We start from the raw sequence: 20374 nt of genomic DNA on the forward strand, positions 1-20374 counted from the left end.
ACTGCGCAAGCTCGCTCCAGATCGCCAGGTGCTTGACCCAATACTCCATGGGATCAACAGGGGCAACGCTGTCAAGCCCGCTGAAGGACCCCATGTAGTCAGCCACCATGCGGGTCAAGCGCTGTCTGTGACTGGAGGAGAAGGATGCTGCTGCAGGCACCTCCTCTCTAGTCCCTGGCAGCTCTACACTCATGTAGAGCTCATTGGTCAGAGACAGAAGGTCTGTGGTGCGTGTGCGCTTGCTGCTGGTGGATGCAGGCACCTGCTGCTGCCTCTGTGCTGGCTGGACAGTGGGGGTGGATGGCTCAGGGAAGGCTTCCTGCAAGCTCTTAACAAGGGACAGCTGCAAATCCATCATTTGTTGCGCACGGTCTCCTCCTGCAGGCAGGAACTGGCTGAGCTTTCCCTTCAGACGTGGGTCCAGCATCATGCAGATCCAGATGTCCTCCCTCTTCTTCATCTGGATGACCCTTGGGTCCTTGTGCAGGCACCTCAGCATGTGCGCTGCCATTGGGAAGAGTCTGGCCACGTCTGCTGGCACATCATCGGCAGCCCCAGAGCCGACAGGGCTGTCCTTCTCTTCCTCTGCCCCCTCCACCTCATCCTCTCTCCACCACCACCCCAGTCCAGCTGCGCTCTGCTGCTCCTCCTCATCAGCAGCAAGGTCAGGGACCTCCACCAACTCCAAGCCCTCCTCCTCAGAGGTGGCCTGTGAAGCTGCCTGCAGCTCCTGCTGGTCCAAGGCTGCCGCTCCCTCTTCCACCAGTGCATACAGAGCCCTGTCCAGCACACACACCAAGGGGACCCACTCGCACACCATTGCATGGTTCCTGCTCACCATGTTGGTGGCCTGCAGGAAGGGTGCCAGGACGGAGCACACCTGCTGCATGTGCCCCCAGTCCTCCGTGGAGATGATGGATGGGAGGTTGGTGGCGGCACGCCCAGTTGCAGTGAGGGAGGCAACTGTTGCTCGTGCAACGTACTGGCTGACAGCTTGCTTCTGTTCAACCAGACGCTCCAACGTCGCCAGGGTGGAGTTCCAGCGAGTTGGAACATCGAGCATGAGCCGGTGCTGTGGCAGGTGCAGCTCCTTCTGCACCTCTTCCAGGCTCGCTACGGCTGCAGGCAAGTGCCGAAATGACGCACAACCTTCCTTGCCGCCTCAAGGAGTCGGTCCATCCCCTGGTAGGTCCGCAGGAACTTTTGGACTACCAGGTTCAAGACGTGCGCCAGGCAGGGGATGTGGGTCAGGTCTCCCCTGCCGATTGCAGCAACCAGGTTTGCTCCATTGTCAGACACCACCGCTCCGACTCTGAGGCCTCTGGGGGTCAGCCAATTCCTCTCCTGCTCTCGGAGTTTGGCCAGGACGTGGTTCGCCATCAGTTTGGTCTTCCTCAGGCTGACCAATTCCAGCAGCGCTTGGCAGTGGCGGGGCTTCACGCTGCTGCTGAGGCGGGGGGTTTGGGCTGGTGTGCCGGAGGATGGAAGCGAATCAGAGGAACCTGCTGCTATTCCGCTGACCCTGCATGGTGGCACCACCCACTGCGTTGTTGGTGCTGCTCTGACAGTGCCCGATGCTGCTCCCCCCTCCTCACCCCCTTCCACCAAGCTGACCCAATGCGCGGTGAAGGACAGATAGCGGCCTGTCCCAAACCGGCTGCTCCACGAGTCCATGGTGACGTGAACCCGTTGACCCACCGCGTGATCCAGCCCTCTCCCGACATTAGCCATCACAGACCGGTGAAGTGCAGGGATGGCCATGCGTGAAAAATAATGTCGGCTGGGGATTGGCCAATCGGGGGCTGCACACATCAGGAGCGCATGCATGTCGCTCCCCTCCTGCACAAGGGAATAAGGCAGGAGTTGGGAGCACATGGCCCGTGAAAGCAAGCCGTTCAGCTGACGCACGCGACGGCTGCTGGGAGGCAGAACCCTGACCACCCCCTGGAAGGTGTCGCTGAGCAGGGTCTGGCGATGCCTTTTGCTGGCACGGGAATCAGTGGAGGGAGCAGAGGAGGCCACTGAGGACTGGCTGCCAGAACAGGCCTCAGTGTCGGCGGCAGGAGTTGCAGAGGGAGGAGGAGCAGTGCGTTTCTGAAAAACTCCTGCTGGTGCTGCTGGAGGAGGTGGAGGAGGGCGGGTGGCTGATGCTGACGGCTTCGCAGTGGTGGCGGGTTTGCCACTGCCAGCTTCCTTCAACTTCATGAACTCATCATGCTCATGAAAGTGTTTCCCTGCAAGATGGTTGACCAGAGAGGTGGTGCCAAACGCAGAGGGCTCCTTCCCTCTGCTGAGCTGCTTGCGGCACTGGTTACAGGTGGCATACTTGCACTCCACATATGGCAGGGTGAAATAATTCCAAATTGGGGCGGTGAAGTTGCCCCTTCGGCTGGAAGGTGCTGCTGCCGCTGGTCTCCATGTGTTGGTTGGGGGGGGGGTTCTTGGTGCGGCTGGTGGTGGCACTGGCAGAACTCGTCTCCGGATCAGCACGCTGTGTGGCCTGCATACCATGCCCACTTGTGATCCTGCCCATGCCTGCGATGCTGATCCTTCTAGCAAGGCCCACAGACACATCCTCCTCCTCCTCCTCAGAGCTGATGACATCCCCACTCCCAGGACCTGGCACCCAGTCTCTGTCCTTCACCGTGTCATCATCATCCTCCCCCTCCGCAAACATGTCCTTCTGGGATCCGCCAAACTCCCTTTCTGCATGCAGGGGCAGATGGACAGTCACCACTTTCTGACTGTCCAAAGCATCATCCCCCAAAGTGCCACTCAGCATTCCTTCCTCCTCCAATTCTGCCGAAACAGCACTCCATAGCCCCGCTGTGCTTGGGGATAACAAGAAGGTGCTGCTGAGTGACAGGGTGCTGGTGTTGCCCGCTGGGGCTTGAGTACTGCACTCCTCCTCCTCCCCCCCCCCAGGCAGTGCTGGGCGGCTGCTGCTGCTCTTGCGAACCGGAGTGGTGGCGGGGGTGGAGGACTCGGTTCCAGAGCTAATGGTGGCCTGCTCATCCACCATCAGTTCCACCACAGCGTCTGCGTCCTTCTCCTCAATAGAACGGCTACGACCTGGCGGTGGGAGGAACATCTGCGCCACACGCTGCTGCTGCTGCTGTGTCTCTGCAGCGTGACTCCCAGCTGTTGGGCGGCCAAGGCGTCCACAGCCAGTGGCTAATGGCGGAATAGCCACTGGTGCAGACGCAGAACTGCACATGGTGGTGGTGGCGCGGCTGCCACGCCCACGACCTCCTCTCTTGGCGATGCCCTTGCTGCCCCTGTCCAAACCGCGGCAGCCAGTGCCAGACATTGTATATTTTTAATATTATACAAATGAAAAAAAAACTTATGTATGTAAAGGCGGGTGGGACAAGTGGGGTACTTTAATGGGGTGGGACTGGTGGTAGTGGTGGGTGTGTGAGGTGACGGACAGGTGCACTCTACAGCAGAGATCGGTGTAGCGCTAACGAAAGAGTGCGCAGTGCGCACACAAAGACCCTAGCTGACGCTGACTGACGGTGTCCCTATACACAGACTACAGTACAATTCAGCAAATACACAATAGAAGTAATATATGAACAATAGGACGGGTGTAGCACTAACTGGAGGGTGCGGACAGCGCAGATGTGCACTGCGCACACAAAGACCCTAGCTGACGCTGACTGACGGTGTCAGACTACAGTACAATTCAGCGAATACACAAAAGAAGTAATATATGAACAATAGGACGGGTGTAGCACTAACTGGAGGGTGCGGACAGCGCAGATGTGCACTGCGCACACAAAGACCCTAGCTGACGCTGACTGACGGTGTCAGACTACAGTACAATTCAGCGAATACACAAAAGAAGTAATATATGAACAATAGGACGGGTGTAGCACTAACTGGAGGGTGCAGACAGCGCAGATGTGCACTGCGCACACAAAGACCCTAGCTGATGCTGACTGACGGTGTCAGACTACAGTACAATTCAGCGAATACACAATAGAAGTAATATATGAACAATAGGATGGGTGTAGCACTAACTGGAGGGTACGGACAGCGCAGATGTGCACTGCGCACACAAAGACCCTAGCTGACGCTGACTGACGGTGTCATACTACAGTACAATTCAGCGAATACACAATAGAAGTAATATAAACAACAGGACGGGTGTAGTACTAACGAGAGGATGCGGACAGCGCAGATGTGCACTGCGCACACAAAGACCCTAGGTAACGCGGTGACGGACGACGGATGGTCCCTATACACAGACTAGAGTACAGTACACTACAGTACTACTAACTAAACAATAGAAGAATCTAGCTAAATAATAGAACAGGTGTGACTAGATTACAGAGAGCAGATACAGCAGGACAGGTATAGCAGTAAAGCTGGGCCTTGCTAATAGTGTTGGGCGAACATCTAGATGTTCGGGTTCGGGCCGAACAGGCCGAACATGGCCGCGATGTTCGGGTGTTCGACCCGAACTCCGAACATAATGGAAGTCAATGGGGACCCGAACTTTTGTGCTTTGTAAAGCCTCCTTACATGCTACATACCCCAAATTTACAGGGTATGTGCACCTTGGGAGTGGGTACAAGAGGAAAAAAAATTTAGCAAAAAGAGCTTATAGTTTTTGAGAAAATCGATTTTAAAGTTTCAAAGGGAAAACTGTCTTTTAAATGCGGGAAATGTCTGTTTTCTTTGCACAGGTAACATGCTTTTTGTCGGCATGCAGTCATAAATGTAATACATATAAGAGGTTCCAGGAAAAGGGACCGGTAACGCTAACCCAGCAGCAGCACACGTGATGGAACAGGAGGGGGGTGGCGCAGGAGGAGAAGGCCACGCTTTGAGACACAACAACCCAGGCCTTGCATGAGGACAAGAAGCGTGCGGATAGCAATTTGCATTTTGTCGCCATGCAGTCATAAATGTAATACAGATGAGAGGTTCAATAAACAGGGACCGGAAACGCTAACCCATCACAGATGTTCATTGTTCATGTTACTTGGTTGGGGTCCGGGAGTGTTGCGTAGTCGTTTCCAATCCAGGATTGATTCATTTTAATTTGAGTCAGACGGTCTGCATTTTCTGTGGAGAGGCGGATACGCCGCCGATCTGTGACGATGCCTCCGGCAGCACTGAAACAGCGTTCCGACATAACGCTGGCTGCCGGGCAAGCCAGCACCTCTATTGCGTACATTGCCAGTTTGTGCCAGGTGTCTAGCTTCGATACCCAATAGTTGAAGGGTGCAGATGGATTGTTCAACACAGCTACGCCATCTGACATGTAGTCCTTGACCATCTTCTCCAGGCGATCGGTGTTGGAGGTGGATCTGCACGCTTGCTGTTCTGTGTGCTGCTGCAAGGGTGTCAGAAAATTTTCCCACTCCAAGGACACTGCCGATACCATTCCCTTTTGGGCACTAGCTGCGGCTTGTGTTGTTTGCTGCCCTCCTGGTCGTCCTGGGTTTGCGGAAGTCAGTCTGTCGGCGTACAACTGGCTAGAGGAGGGGGAGGATGTCAATCTCCTCTCTAAAGTCTCCACAAGGGCCTGCTGGTATTCTTCCATTTTGACCTGTCTGGCTCTTTCTTCAAGCAGTTTTGGAACATTGTGTTTGTACCGTGGATCCAGAAGGGTATAAACCCAGTAATTGGTGTTGTCCAGAATGCGCACAATGCGTGGGTCGCGTTCAATGCAGTCCTAGGCCGAAGAGGTCATAGCCTAGGGTCACAAAACCTGTTTATTTTGGCAATTTCAATGGTGGCGAGTCTGACGTACATAAATCGCAGCAATGGCCGTTAGCAACGTCTGAATCTCACGAAATGTCTCATGCAGGTAGAAGACATATTGTTAGACTTGGGCTCCAAAGATGGGTTCCCTACATCTCTGCAAACCAGAGTTACAGGGCTCCAAATTTGGTAAAATCCCCCATAGGCTTTCATTGGGCCTCCTATTTACAGTTCCAAAATCTCACATCTTTTCAAAGGGCAATTACTCAGCAGTGGCAAATTTTCTAGCATTGTAGGGACCCTTAGGGGGAACATGACTGGTGAGTTTCGGGCCCCTAGGCCAAAGAGGTCATAGCCTAGGGTCACAAAAACCTGTTTATTTGGGCTATTTCAATGGTAGTGATGGTGACGTACATAAATCGCAGCAATGGCCGTTAGCAAAGTCTGAATCTCACGAAATGTCTCATGCAGGTAGAAGACATATTGTTAGACTTGGATTCCAAAGATGGGGTCCCTACATCTCTGCAAACCAGAGTTACAGGGGTCCAAAATTGGTAAAATCCCCCATAGGATTTCATTGCCTCCCTATTTCACTTTCCAAAATCTCACATCTTTTCAAAGGGCAATGGCTCAGCAGTACCAAATTTTCTAGCATTGTAGGGACCCTTAGGGGGAACATGACTGGTGAGTTTCGGGCCCCTAGGCCGAAGAGGTCATAGCCTAGGGTCACAAAAACCTGTTTATTTGGGCTATTTCAATGGTAGTGATGGTGGCGTACATAAATCTCAGCCATGGCCGTTAGCAAAGTCTGAATCTCACTAAATGTCTCATGCAGGTAGAAGACATATTGTTAGACTTGGATTCCAAAGATGGGGTCCCTACATCTCTGCAACCCAGAGTTACAGGGGTCCAAAATTGGTAAAATCCCCCATAGGCTTTCATTGGGCCTCCTATTTACCGTTCCAAAATCTCACACCATTTCAAAGGGCAATGGCTCAGCAGTGGCAAAACTCACCAGTCATGATCCCCCTAAGGGTCCCTACAATGCTAGAAAATTTGGTACTGCTGAGCCATTGCCCTTTGAAAAGATGTGAGATTTTGGAAAGTGAAATAGGGAGGCAATGAAATCCTATGGGGGATTTTACCAATTTTGGACCCCTGTAACTCTGGTTTGCAGAGATGTAGGGACCCCATCTTTGGAATCCAAGTCTAACAATATGTCTTCTACCTGCATGAGACATTTCGTGAGATTCAGACGTTGCTAACGGCCATTGCTGCGATTTATGTACGTCACCATCACTACCATTGAAATAGCCCAAATAAACAGGTTTTTGTGACCCTAGGCTATGACCTCTTCGGCCTAGGGGCCCGAAACTCACCAGTCATGTTCCCCCTAAGGGTCCCTACAATGCTAGAAAATTTGGTACTGCTGAGCCATTGCCCTTTGAAAAGATGTGAGATTTTGGAAAGTGAAATAGGGAGGCAATGAAATCCTATGGGGGATTTTACCAATTTTGGTTTGCAGAGATGTAGGGACCCCATCTTTGGAATCCAAGTCTAACAATATGTCTTCTACCTGCATGAGACATTTCGTGAGATTCAGACTTTGCTAACGGCCATTGCTGCGATTTATGTACGTCACCATCACTACCATTGAAATAGCCCAAATAAACAGGTTTTTGTGACCCTAGGCTATGACCTCTTTGGCCTAGGGGCCCGATACTCACCAGTCATGTTCCCCCTAAGGGTCCCTACAATGCTAGAAAATTTGCCACTGCTGAGTAATTGCCCTTTGAAAAGATGTGAGATTTTGGAACTGTAAATAGGAGGCCCAATGAAAGCCTATGGGGGATTTTACCAAATTTGGAGCCCTGTAACTCTGGTTTGCAGAGATGTAGGGAACCCATCTTTGGAGCCCAAGTCTAACAATATGTCTTCTACCTGCATGAGACATTTCGTGAGATTCAGACGTTGCTAACGACCATTGCTGCGATTTATGTACGTCAGACTCGCCACCATTGAAATTGCCCAAATAAACAGGTTTTGTGACCCTAGGCTATGACCTCTTCGGCCTAGGACTGCATTGAACGCGACCCACGCATTGTTGTCATTCTGGACAACACCAATTACTGGGTTTATACCCTTCTGGATCCACGGTACAAACACAATGTTCCAAAACTGCTTGAAGAAAGAGCCAGACAGGTCAAAATGGAAGAATACCAGCAGGCCCTTGTGGAGACTTTAGAGAGGAGATTGACATCCTCCCCCTCCTCTAGCCAGTTGTACGCCGACAGACTGACTTCCGCAAACCCAGGACGACCAGGAGGGCAGCAAACAACACAAGCCGCAGCTAGTGCCCAAAAGGGAATGGTATCGGCAGTGTCCTTGGAGTGGGAAATTTTTCTGACACCCATGCAGCAGCACACAGAACAGCAAGCGTGCAGATCCACCTCCAACACCGATCGCCTGGAGAAGATGGTCAAGGACTACATGTCAGATGGCGTAGCTGTGTTGAACAATCCTTCTGCACCCTTCAACTATTGGGTATCGAAGCTAGACACCTGGCACAAACTGGCAATGTACGCAATAGAGGTGCTGGCTTGCCCGGCAGCCAGCATTATGTCGGAACGCTGTTTCAGTGCTGCCGGAGGCATCGTCACAGATCGGCGGCGTATTCGCCTCTCCACAGAAAATGCAGACCGTCTGACTCAAATTAAAATGAATCAATCCTGGATTGGAAACGACTACGCAACACTCCCGGACCCCAACCAAGTAACATGAACAATGAACATCTGTGATGGGTTAGCGTTTCCGGTCCCTGTTTATTGAACCTCTCATCTGTATTACATTTGTGACTGCATGGCGACAAAATGCAAATTGCCATCCGCACGCTTCTTGTCCTCATGCAAGGCCTGGGTTGTTGTGTCTCAAAGCGTGGCCTTCTCCTCCTGCGCCACCCTCCTCCTGTTCCATCACGTGTGCTGCTGCTGGGTTAACGTTACCGGTCCCTTTTCCTGGAACCTCTTATATGTATTACATTTATGACTGCATGCCGACAAAAAGCATGTTACCTGTGCAAAGAAAACAGACATTTCCCGCATTTAAAAGACAGTTTTCCCTTTGAAACTTTAAAATCGATTTTCTCAAAAACTATAAGCTCTTTTTGCTAAATTTTTTTTTCTCTTGTACCCACTCCCAAGGTGCACATACCCTGTAAATTTGGGGTATGTAGCATATAAGGAGGCTTTACAAAGCACGAAAGTTCGGGTCCCCATTGACTTCCATTATGTTCGGAGTTCGGCCATGTTCGGCCCGAACCCGAACATCTAGATGTTCGCCCAACACTACACGTGACCCGTTCGGCCAATCACAGCGCTAGCCGAACGTTCGGGTAACGTTCGGCCATGCGCTCTTAGTTCGGCCATATGGCCGAACAGTTTGGCCGAACACCATCAGGTGTTCGGCCGAACCCGAACATCACCCGAACAGGGTGATGTTCTGCAGAACCCGAACAGTTGCGAACACTGTTCGCCCAACACTACTTGCTAACTACAAAATAGTACAATAATCTATCTAACACAGAAGTAGTACAGTAGATAGAATAGGACAGGTGAGAGCACAGGTAAGGTAACTAGTAGAGACTAGAGCACAGAGCAGGGCAGGCTGCCTTGTCTAGGCACAGGGCCTAGCTGCTGGCTGCAGCAGCACCAGTGACAGACTGTTTCCCTCCCTAGTCCCTAATCACACAAACTAAACTGCCTAAAATACAATCTATCTACAATACAAAGCAATACAGTTGAATATCAAGTGTTGGAGTGTAAAAGCGCTTGGTTTAGAACACAATAAATGCACTTGCACACAGACAAAAAGCACTGGAGCAGTCTCTCAGTACAATCAGTCAGTAAGTCGCAAGCAGGACGAGTGAGGCAAGATGGCTTCTGCTATTTATAGAGGGGGGTTGGCCAGGCTCCCCCTCTGTGATTGGCTGCAGTCAGAGGGCTGGGAGCCCTCTGATTCGCTTGTGAGGACTCGAGGTGACGTCTGTCGTGACGCTATCCGAGCTTGTGACGCTATCCGAGCTCGGATAGCTAGGATATCTCTGGATAGCTGCTTGCTATCCGAGTGCGCTCGGATAGCACAGCCCGGATAGCTAATACTATTCGAGCTCGGTATTCGAGCTCGAATAGTGAAAAAAGAGCTAGGATATCCGAGTATCTCGGATATCCTAGCTCTGATGAGCACCACTGAAGGAGGGTGGCTTTTCTTTGGTGTGGTTTTGCTCAGGTGTTCTTCCCATTGCTGTTTGTGCCTTTTCTCCAGGTGCCTTCGTAAGGCACCTGTCCCTACGTGAGTGTTGTCCTTTCCACGGCTCAATTTTTGGAGGCAGAGAGAACAGATGGCATTGCTCCGATCTGAGGCACACTCACTAAAAATTTTCCAAACCGCTGAGCCCCCCTGGGGTGATGGCACTATGGTGGCCTCAGCAGCTGACATTGAAGGGCATGTTGGCTGGCTGTCCATAGCTGGCGATACATGGGGCGCCGGACACTGCCACCAGCTGTTTCTGAGGACGAGCTCCCCCTGCTTCTTTCAGGAACTCATCTCCTCCTACTCCTCTCTGACTCCCCCTCCGAACTGTCCCCTTGTTCATCTCTTCTATCAGGAACATACATGGCATCCATGTAATCATCATCATAATCATCCTGCCCAGCTTCGCTTTCCTCAGACACCACCAAAACTGCACCACCACCAGGTACTTCATCATCCCCCTCCTCACACGTTACGTCCATAGTGTCGCCACCTAACTCAGACATATGAGGTGGTGTAACTTGATTAGCGCCTTCATCTTATTGTAGCAGTAGTGGCTGGGAATCAGTGATTTCACCACCAAATATGTCCTGCGAAGTGTAAAATGCAGAGGATGTGGTGCTTGTAGTAGCGCTAGTGGCTACAGAAGACGAGGTGTTCTGTGTTGCTAAATAGTCAACCACATCCTGACAATCTTGTGAGGTGATGGGACGTGCCTTCTTCTGAGCACTGTACTTTGGGCCAGGGCCGCACGAAATCACATCACCACGACCTCGCATACACATGCCATATGGCCTTCCTCTGGGTCTGGCTCTACCTCTGCCTCTACCTGTTTTGTCCATTTTGTCCATATCGGGGGGGATGAAGTGAAAGGTATGCACTGATTTAACTAATACAATGTGCAGTCACACAGGTGCAGCAGTTAACAGGTATGCACAGAGTGGTATATCACACTGCGTGCACTTACGTAGGTAGGTGGGTTCACAGAACACAACAGTTAGGTCTATGCTGTGATGATGAGGTGGTTTCACTGAACATAACAGCTAGGTATATGCTGTGATGAGGTGGTTTCACTGAATGAACACAACAGGTAGATAGGTATATATATATATATATATATATATATATATATATATATATATATATATATATATATATATATATATACTTATTTCAAAAGCTGTCCATGCAACACAAATGCAGTAATGGGTATTACACAAATGTGCAGCTTACACAGGTGTCAGTGATTGGCCTGGGCTGGCTGGCACTAGCAGTGGCACACAGTATGAATTACAAAAGCTGTCTATACAACGCAAGTGACACACAGAAAAAAAAATCACAAGAACAGGATTAGCTCTGAAAAGAGCTGTTGAGAGGTGCTATATTAGCAATAAAAATCAGCCAGGAACAAGCTAACAAGCCAAGAGCCTAACTAATCTTTCCCTAAGAGAGACAATCTGCAGCAGCTCGCCCTACTCTCACTATTGCAGGCGCACAAGTGATTAAAATGGCTGGCGCTCCCTGCCTTATATACAGGGGGGGTGGCTTCCAGGACTTAGTGTAGCCTGATTGGCTACAATGTGCCTGCTGATTGTGATGTAGAGGGTCAAAGTTGACCCTAATGGAGCATTATGGGGTGAATCGAACTTCCGGGAAAGTTCGCCTTTGCCGGCGAAGGCGAACGACCCGAAGTTCGCCTGGAACCGTTGGCGGGCGAACCGTTCGGCCCATCTCTAGTGACTATGTACTCTGTAAAGTGCTGCAGAAGATGTCAGTGCTATATAAATACACAACAATAAGGACAGACTCACTGACTCACCCATTTTCTGTGGATATCTTCTTGCTGTATTGAAAGGTAGTAGCTTTCTGATTAGCTTGCTGGAAGGCTTGTGGTTATCCATTTCGAATGATGGAGAAGACTCAGCTTCTGGCTTCAGTTCTACAGAGAGATCAGAGGTAAAATTAGATTATAAGCTCCTCAGAGGATAGTCAGTGACATGACTATGTACTCTGTACAGTGCTGCAGGAGATGTCAGAGCTATATAAATCTTATCTTATAAATAGGAAAGTTCGGATGTTTGGATGTTTGTTACTCGATCACGGAAAAATGGCTGAACGGATTTGAATGAAATTTGGCACACACATAGTACATTACCTGGAATAACATATAGCATACTTTTTATTCCCATAATCAAAAAGTGGGTGGAGACAAATACAAATTTTTCTGGGAAATGTAAACTGCAGCCATTCTTACACTGTTAATGGCAGGGTTCTCAAACTTTGCACAATTGGTCACTGAGTGACTGGAATTAATATTCAGAAAAGTGGGTGGAGCCTACAAAAGCCAATCAAAATTCACTTATTGCTTTTCAAGGGGAATATTCCATTGGTGCCATTTTTGCACTGTTAATGGCACAAGCCTCAAACCTGGTACAGTTGGTCATTGGGTGATGGTGGTTTCAAATTCAGAAAAGGGGTGGAGCCACAGCCAATCAGATTAGTTTCATTTTTAGTGCAAAATATTGATGCCAAAGACTGCAAAGCTAACAAACTAGCTCATCGAATAATTGAGCAATTGTGTGTGTGTGTGTGTGTGTGTGTGTGTGTGTGTATATATATATATATATATATATATATATATATATATATATATATATATATATATATATATATATATATATATATTAGCTGATGGCCCAGCATTGCCTGGGTATGTATTGGGCTGGTGTTGGCTCTGCCCATTTTTTCTAACCCTAACACACAATTACTCAATTACACAATGACCAGGTTTTTGAGCTTTGCGCTCTTTGGTATAAATAATTTGCATGGAAATGAAACAAATCTGATTGGCTGTGCCTCTGCCCCTTTTCTGAATTTGAACCTCAGTCACCCAATGACCAAGTGTACCACCACTACTCAATGACCAAGTTTGTGAGCCTTGCTGTCTTTGGCATCAATAATTTGCACTGAAATGAAACAAATCTGATTGTCTGTTTGGGGCTCCTCCCACTTTTTTGAATTCGAACCCCAATCACCCAATGACCAACTGTACCAGGTTTGAGGCTTGTGCCATTCACAGTGCAAGAATGACAGCAATAAAATATTTGCCTTGAAAATCAATAGGTGAATTTTGATTGGATTTTGTAGGCTCCACACACTTTTCTGAATATTAATCCCAGTCACCCAGTGACCAACTGTGCAAAGTTTGAGAACCCTGCCATTAACAGTGTAAGAATGGCTGCAGTTTACATTTTCCCAATGAAATTTGTATTTGTCTCCGCCCACTTTTTGGTTATGGGAATAAAAAGTATCCTATAAATTATTCCAGGTAATGTACAATGTGTGTGCCAAATTTCATTCAAATCCATTCAGCCGTTTTTGCGTGATCGAGTAACAAACATCCAAACATCTGAACATTCCAATTTAATATTAGGATATAGTAGGATACATATTTTTAAACAACAGCAGAGCTATTTTTCACACACTAATAACAGCATTAACATGGGGCAGCAGCAGTGTAAGGTAGGCCATGGCTCCTGTGCCACAGCATGAATGAACTAAAAAGGTAACCCTGGAGGTTCTAGGAAGCTGTCGTGCAGCCACAGTTGGGGCCTCCCCACAACTCGGACAGCACAGTTTTCATCCCAGACACCTAGTAGTAGCATGGGGCAGCAGCAGTGTAGGGTAGGCCATGGCATCTGGGGGTCGTACCACAGCAAAAATAAAATGAACCAACAACAGCACGGTTGTGGTAAGTGTTGGTCAGGCCCAGCAATCCAAGTCACTTTATGTCCCCCTCTTGCCAACAGTAGAGGCAAGGAAATTGCCTTCAACCCATGCATGGTTCATTTTGAAGAAGCTGAGTTGGTCCACAGACTCCGTAGACAGATGAGAGCGCTTCTCCGTGACCATGTCACTGGCCGCACTGAAGCATCTCTCCGAGGGTACGCTGTCGCTGGAAGAACAGGACAGGACTTCCAGGGCATACTGGTGTCAAGCTCCCTCCAGATATCCATCCTTTTGACCCAGTACTTAATGGGATTCATGGGGCTCTCGGTCTCAAGGCCGCAGAAGGACCCCATGTAGTCAGCCACTGGTGCTGACTACAGGAGGAGGCTGCTGCTGGCACCTGCACTCTGGGCAGCTCCACCATGTAGAGTCTCCTGGTGAGAATCAGCAGATCTCCTGAGTGCCTGCTGCTGCTGCTTACCGCAGGCATCTGCTGGGTTGACTGAACTGGGAAAGGGGGGTGGAAGGCTGGGGGAAGGCTTCCTTCAGTCTATGAACAAGGGCCACCTGTAACTCCCTTGTTCAACACTCAGTGTCTGATGGCCAATGCAGCAGCGCTTGGCCGTTCCCCATCTGCAGCGAGGTCAGGGACCTCCAACTCCTCCTCCACCACCTAGAAGTCCTCCTGCTCCTTCTCCTGAGAGGTGGACTCTGCAGCTGCCTGCTGATCCAGCTGTCTCGGGCTGCCTTTAACTCTTCCAGCAGATCAAACACGGGCCCGTCCAGCATTCAAACCATAGGCACCCACTCGCAGACGGATGCCTGCTCCTGGCTCACCGTGTTAGTTCTGTGCAGGAAGGGAGCCAACACTAGGCACACCTACTGCATCTGCCCCTAATCCACAGCAGGAATGACCTGAAGATTTGTGGCGCCGTACACAGTCTCATCCATGAGGTAGCGGGTGACAGCTCTTCTGTGCTGGCACAGCCGCTATAACATCGCCAGGGTGGAGTTCCACCGAGTGCACAACAATCATGAGCCAGTGTGATGGAAGACCCTCATTCTGCTGCAGCGAGGACAGGGTCGCTCAGGCAGTGGCGGAGTGGCAGAAATGGCAAAAAAATTTCCGCACCAATTCCAGCAGATTGTCCATCCCTGGGTAGGAATCTCTGCACCACGAGGTTCAGGATGTGGGTCAAGTCTCCCCTGGAGAGGGCAGCCAGTAGGTTGTCAGACATCATGTTCCTGACTTTGAGACCTCTGAGGGGCAGCCACCTCTGCTCCTACTCCTGGGGGGTGGCCAGGACATTGGTGGCCATTAAGTTCTCTTTCCCCAGACTGACCATTTTCAGCAGTGCTTGGCAGTGGTAGTGCTTAACACTGCTGCTGAGGCATGAAGCAGGTTATTTGGCATGTGGCCATGAGCGCCGTGTGCCTAAGCTTGCCGCCATCATAGCAGCAATGCTATGATGCACGCCCCTTGTAATGAGTTAGGGCTCTGGTAGTTGCGAGACCACGCATTACATCTTCCTCCGAGTTGTGACAACTCTGAGCGGGAATAGTATTTAACGCCACCAGGGAGTTTAGTGGCAGCAGGGAGAGCCGTCATTCAGCTCCCCCTGTGCCAAACTGCCCAGTGCCCAGATGACCTGCTCTCGCTGAGGCGGGCATGCTTGCATGACGTGCCCACTCCAGTGGAGGGAACAGGATCAGAGGAAGCTGATGCATCTCCCCTGACCCCGTGGGGTGGCACCACCAACTGGGCTGCTGCTGTGCTAGTTGCTGCTGCTGAATCCTCAGCCCCTTCCACCAGGCTGACCCAGTGGGCAGTGAAGGACAGGTAGCGCTCCTGTCCGTAGCGGCTGCTCCAGGAGTCCATGGACACATGGACCCGCCCATGGAGTGATCAAGCAAACGGGTCATGTTCTGGACCACAAACTGGTGCAGTGCTGGGATTGCTGTGTGGGAGAAATAGTTGTGGCTGGGAATACACTACTCCAAGATCCTATACTGCAGGAGCACATAGTGTTGGACTGGGAGCTGGGAGAACAGAGGAAATCAACTTGCTGGCCAAGCAGCAGTAATCAGGTGTTGCTGCTCACAGTGAAGGCTTGCTGCAGGTTTCTATTAGGAGTGATAACACAGGGTTTCTGCTGCTTGTCCAGCAGGTGGATTTCCTCAGCTTTTCCACCTCCCAGTTCGACACTGGGAGCACATACATGTCACTACCCTCCTGCACAAGGGAGTATGGCAGGAGCTGGGAGCAAACGCCCCGGGCAAGCAACCGTTAAGCTTCCAGATGCTCCTGTTCCCGGGAGGCAGAGCCTTGGTCACTTCTGGAAAAGTGTTGCTCAGCAGGGTCTGTCACTGCCCTGCACAGGAAGCTGAGATGGGAGCAGAGTAGACAGCAGAGGAGGGCATTGAGGACCGGCTGCTCTCACCAGCCTTAATTTCTGGGAGACCTCTCAAGGGCACACAGGAGGGAGCAGTGCATTTCCATGCTCCTGCTGCTGCTTCTGGATGAGCAGGAGGTGGGCTGCTGCTGCTAAAGGCTGCATGGTGGTTCTCCTGCTCCGACCACCAACCTCCTTCAGCCTCTCAAACTCTTTGTGCTCCCTGTGATCAGGGCCAGTTCCATTCTTTATGCTGCCTGAGGCAAACTTGTAAGGTTGATCCACCCCCCCTGCTTCAGTATATATATATATATATATATATATATATATATATATATATATATATATATATATATATATATATATATATATATATATATATATATATATATATATAGTGTAGTTTTCCCAGTATAGTTAGCTTGTATAGTTGCCCCAGTATAGATAGTATAGTTGCCCAAGTATAGGTGGTATAGATGCCCCAGTATAGGTAGTATAGTTGCTCCAGTATAGATAGTATAGTTGCCACAGTATAGGTAGTATAGATGGCCCAGTATAGGTGGTATAGATGCCCCAGTATAGATAGTATAGTTGCCACAGTATAGGTAGTATAGATGGCCCAGTATAGGTGGTATAGTTGCTGCAGTATAGGTAGTATAGTTGCCACAGTATAGGTAGTATAGATGGCCCAGTATAGGTGGTATAGATGCCCCAGTATAGATAGTATAGTTGCCACAGTATAGGTAGTATAGATGGCCCAGTATAGGTGGTATAGTTGCCCCAGTATAGATAGTATAGTTGCCCAAGTATAGGTGGTATAGATGCCCCGGTATAGGTAGTATAGTTGCTCCAGTATAGATAGTATAGTTGCCCAAGTATAGGTGGTATAGATGCCCCGGTATAGGTAGTATAGTTGCTCCAGTATAGATAGTATAGTTGCCACAGTATAGGTAGTATAGATGCCCCAGTATAGGTAGTATAGTTGCTGCAGTATAGGTTGTATAGATGCCCCAGTATAGGTAGTATAGTTGCTGCAGTATAGATAGTATAGTTGCCCAAGTATAGGTGGTATAGATGCCCCAGTATAGGTAGTATAGTTGCTCCAGTATAGATAGTATAGTTGCCACAGTATAGGTAGTATAGATGGCCCAGTATAGGTGGTATAGATGCCCCAGTATAGGTAGTATAGTTGCTCCAGTATAGATAGTATAGTTGCCACAGTATAGGTAGTATAGATGGCCCAGTATAGGTGGTATAGATGCCCCAGTATAGGTAGTATAGTTGCTCCAGTATAGATAGTATAGTTGCCACAGTATAGGTAGTATAGATGGCCCAGTATAGGTGGTATAGATGCCCCAGTATAGGTAGTATAGTTGCTGCAGTATAGGTGGTATAGATGCCCCAGTATAGGTAGTATAGTTGCTGCAGTATAGGTGGTATAGATGCCCCAGTATAGGTAGTATAGTTGCTGCAGTATAGGTGGTATAGATGCCCCAGTATAGGTAGTATAGTTGCCACAGTATAGGTAGTATAGATGGCCCAGTATAGGTGGTATAGATGCCCCAGTATAGGTAGTATAGTTGCTGCAGTATAGGTGGTATAGATGCCCCAGTATAGGTAGTATAGTTGCCACAGTATAGGTAGTATAGATGGCCCAGTATAGGTGGTATAGTTGCTGCAGTATAGGTGGTATAGATGCCCCAGTATAGGTAGTATAGATGGCCCAGTATAGGTGGTATAGATGCCCCGGTATAGGTAGTATAGTTGCTCCAGTATAGATAGTATAGTTGCCACAGTATAGGTGGTATAGATGCCCCAGTATAGGTGGTATAGATGCCCCAGTATAGGTGGTATAGTTGCTGCAGTATAGGTGGTATAGATGCCCCAGTATAGGTAGTATAGATGGCCCAGTATAGGTAGTATAGTTGCTGCAGTATAGATAGTATAGATGGCCCAGTATAGGTGGTATAGATGCCCCGGTATAGGTAGTATAGATGCCCCAGTATAGATAGTATAGTTGCCACAGTATAGGTGGTATAGATGCCCCAGTATAGGTGGTATAGATGCCCCAGTATAGGTGGTATAGTTGCTGCAGTATAGGTGGTATAGATGCCCCAGTATAGGTAGTATAGATGGCCCAGTATAGGTGGTATAGATGCCCCGGTATAGGTAGTATAGTTGCTCCAGTATAGATAGTATAGTTGCCACAGTATAGGTGGTATAGATGCCCCAGTATAGGTGGTATAGATGCCCCAGTATAGGTAGTATAGTTGCTGCAGTATAGGTTGTATAGATGCCCCAGTATAGGTAGTATAGATGGCCCAGTATAGGTGGTATAGATGCCCCGGTATAGGTAGTATAGTTGCTCCAGTATAGATAGTATAGTTGCCACAGTATAGGTGGTATAGATGCCCCAGTATAGGTGGTATAGATGCCCCAGTATAGGTAGTATAGTTGCTGCAGTATAGGTTGTATAGATGCCCCAGTATAGATAGTATAGTTGCCACAGTATAGGTGGTATAGATGCCCCAGTATAGGTAGTATAGTTGCTCCAGTATAGATAGTATAGTTGCCACAGTATAGGTGGTATAGATGCCCCAGTATAGGTGGTATAGATGCCCCAGTATAGGTAGTATAGTTGCTGCAGTATAGGTTGTATAGATGCCCCAGTATAGGTAGTATAGTTGCTGCAGTATATGTAGTATATCTGCCCCCAGTGCCTGCTCTTCCTTCCCCTGCAGCTGGCGCTCACCAAAACATGAAGATATATGTTCACAACCAAAACAATCTAGCTAGGACAGGTTGTATTTTGGATCATTTATTGTTGCACTGAGTTATTGGACAGAGTAGTGGATACATTCAATCAGAATACAATCTGTTCTACACCACCACTGGAATATCCTGACAAATGATCCCATTTTAAACCAATATGTTCCCAAAAATCCAGGGTCCTACCCAGGAGAGCACGAATAATTTGTGATAGAAAATATAGATGCCCTTTCTCCCCCATTCCTTGTGGGAGGCCGAAATATTGAGGTAGCTACCCATGCGGTGCAAGCAATATCTGCAATTTGACTGTTAGGAATACAGGAGGAGAAGAAGTTTGCCATCAAAGATTTCATTAACTGTACAACTTGTGCTGGGATTTATATGATTGAGTGTCCATGTGGCAAAAAATCTGTAGGACTCCAGCTTCCTCCAGCCCCAGGACCGGGATTAGTGAATAATGGCGCACAGCGCCTATGCATAAAAATGGCGCCGCATTAAAAAGATACGCTTATCGCTATTTATCGTTAGTACTGCATAATAATGGCGCACAGGGAAAAAAGCAGAAAAACGGCACACAGTAACGTTATTTATCAATAGTGGCACACACTAACGTTATTTATCAATAGTGGCACACACTAACGTTATTTATCAATAGTGGCACACACTAACGTTATTTATCAATAGTGGCACACACTAACGTTATTTATCAATAGCGCCCTACATAAGCCAAACTGCAGACGTTATTTAACTGCAAAGCGGTGAATGGATTTAATGTAACACTGTCAAGGTTAGGGTTGGGCACCACTGGGGGGTCTTAGGGTTAGGCACCACCAAGGGGGTGGTTAGGGTTAGGTACAGGGAGGGTTCTGTGTGAGAGTAGGGTTAGGTATAGTTACAGTACAATATACACCACCAGGGGGGTGGTTAGGGTTAGGCACCACCAGGGGGGTGGTTAGGCACCACCAGGGGGGTGGTTAGGGTTAGGCACCACCGGGGGGGTTTAGGGGTTAGGGATAGGTACAGAGAGGGTTCTGTGTGTTAACGCTAAATAACGATAAGGCTTTAACGCTAAATAACAATAAGGCTTTAACGTTAAATAGCAATAAGCGGCAAATGGATTAGCGGCAACACTGTGCGCCATTATTCACAGGCGCCATTTTCAGATGGTTGCCCAGGACCGCCGTTGCCTCCTTCATTATCCTCCCAGGTGCCTGCGTTTTCCTGCTATCAGCCCCGGTAATCCATCTTCAGTCACATCAGTCAGGCTCTTCTGCGTGTGCACACTCACATCAGCGAGAGCATTCTGCACAGGTAGTACTGCACAGGTGCAGAACGATCTCGGTGACGTGACTGCGTAGGGTGTGCACAGCCAGGCGGAAAACGGAGGCACCTGAGAGGACAGCGAGGAAAGCAACGATGGTCATGTGGCTGGAGAAAGCCCAAGGTAGCTATGGATT

General features: G+C 49.0%; 2 protein-coding genes across 6 annotated transcripts in view; one reads left to right on the top strand and one right to left on the bottom strand.

Annotated features, from left to right (window-relative positions):
- Positions 1-20374, top strand: part of LOC137562405 (uncharacterized) — a 428020-nt gene that overhangs the window by 113525 nt on the left and 294121 nt on the right. The gene's annotated exons all lie outside the window — the stretch shown is intronic.
- Positions 1-20374, bottom strand: part of LOC137562383 (uncharacterized) — a 146867-nt gene that overhangs the window by 70624 nt on the left and 55869 nt on the right. For all 5 annotated transcript variants that reach the window (XM_068273739.1, XM_068273731.1, XM_068273722.1 and 2 more), the window contains exon 3: positions 11846-11965. In XM_068273739.1, coding sequence (XP_068129840.1) covers positions 11846-11965 — 120 coding nt within the window. The remainder of the gene's footprint in view (positions 1-11845; positions 11966-20374) is intronic.

The sequence above is a fragment of the Hyperolius riggenbachi genome, chromosome 1 (genome assembly GCF_040937935.1).
Source record: "Hyperolius riggenbachi isolate aHypRig1 chromosome 1, aHypRig1.pri, whole genome shotgun sequence".
Taxonomy (NCBI): Eukaryota; Metazoa; Chordata; class Amphibia; order Anura; family Hyperoliidae; genus Hyperolius; species Hyperolius riggenbachi.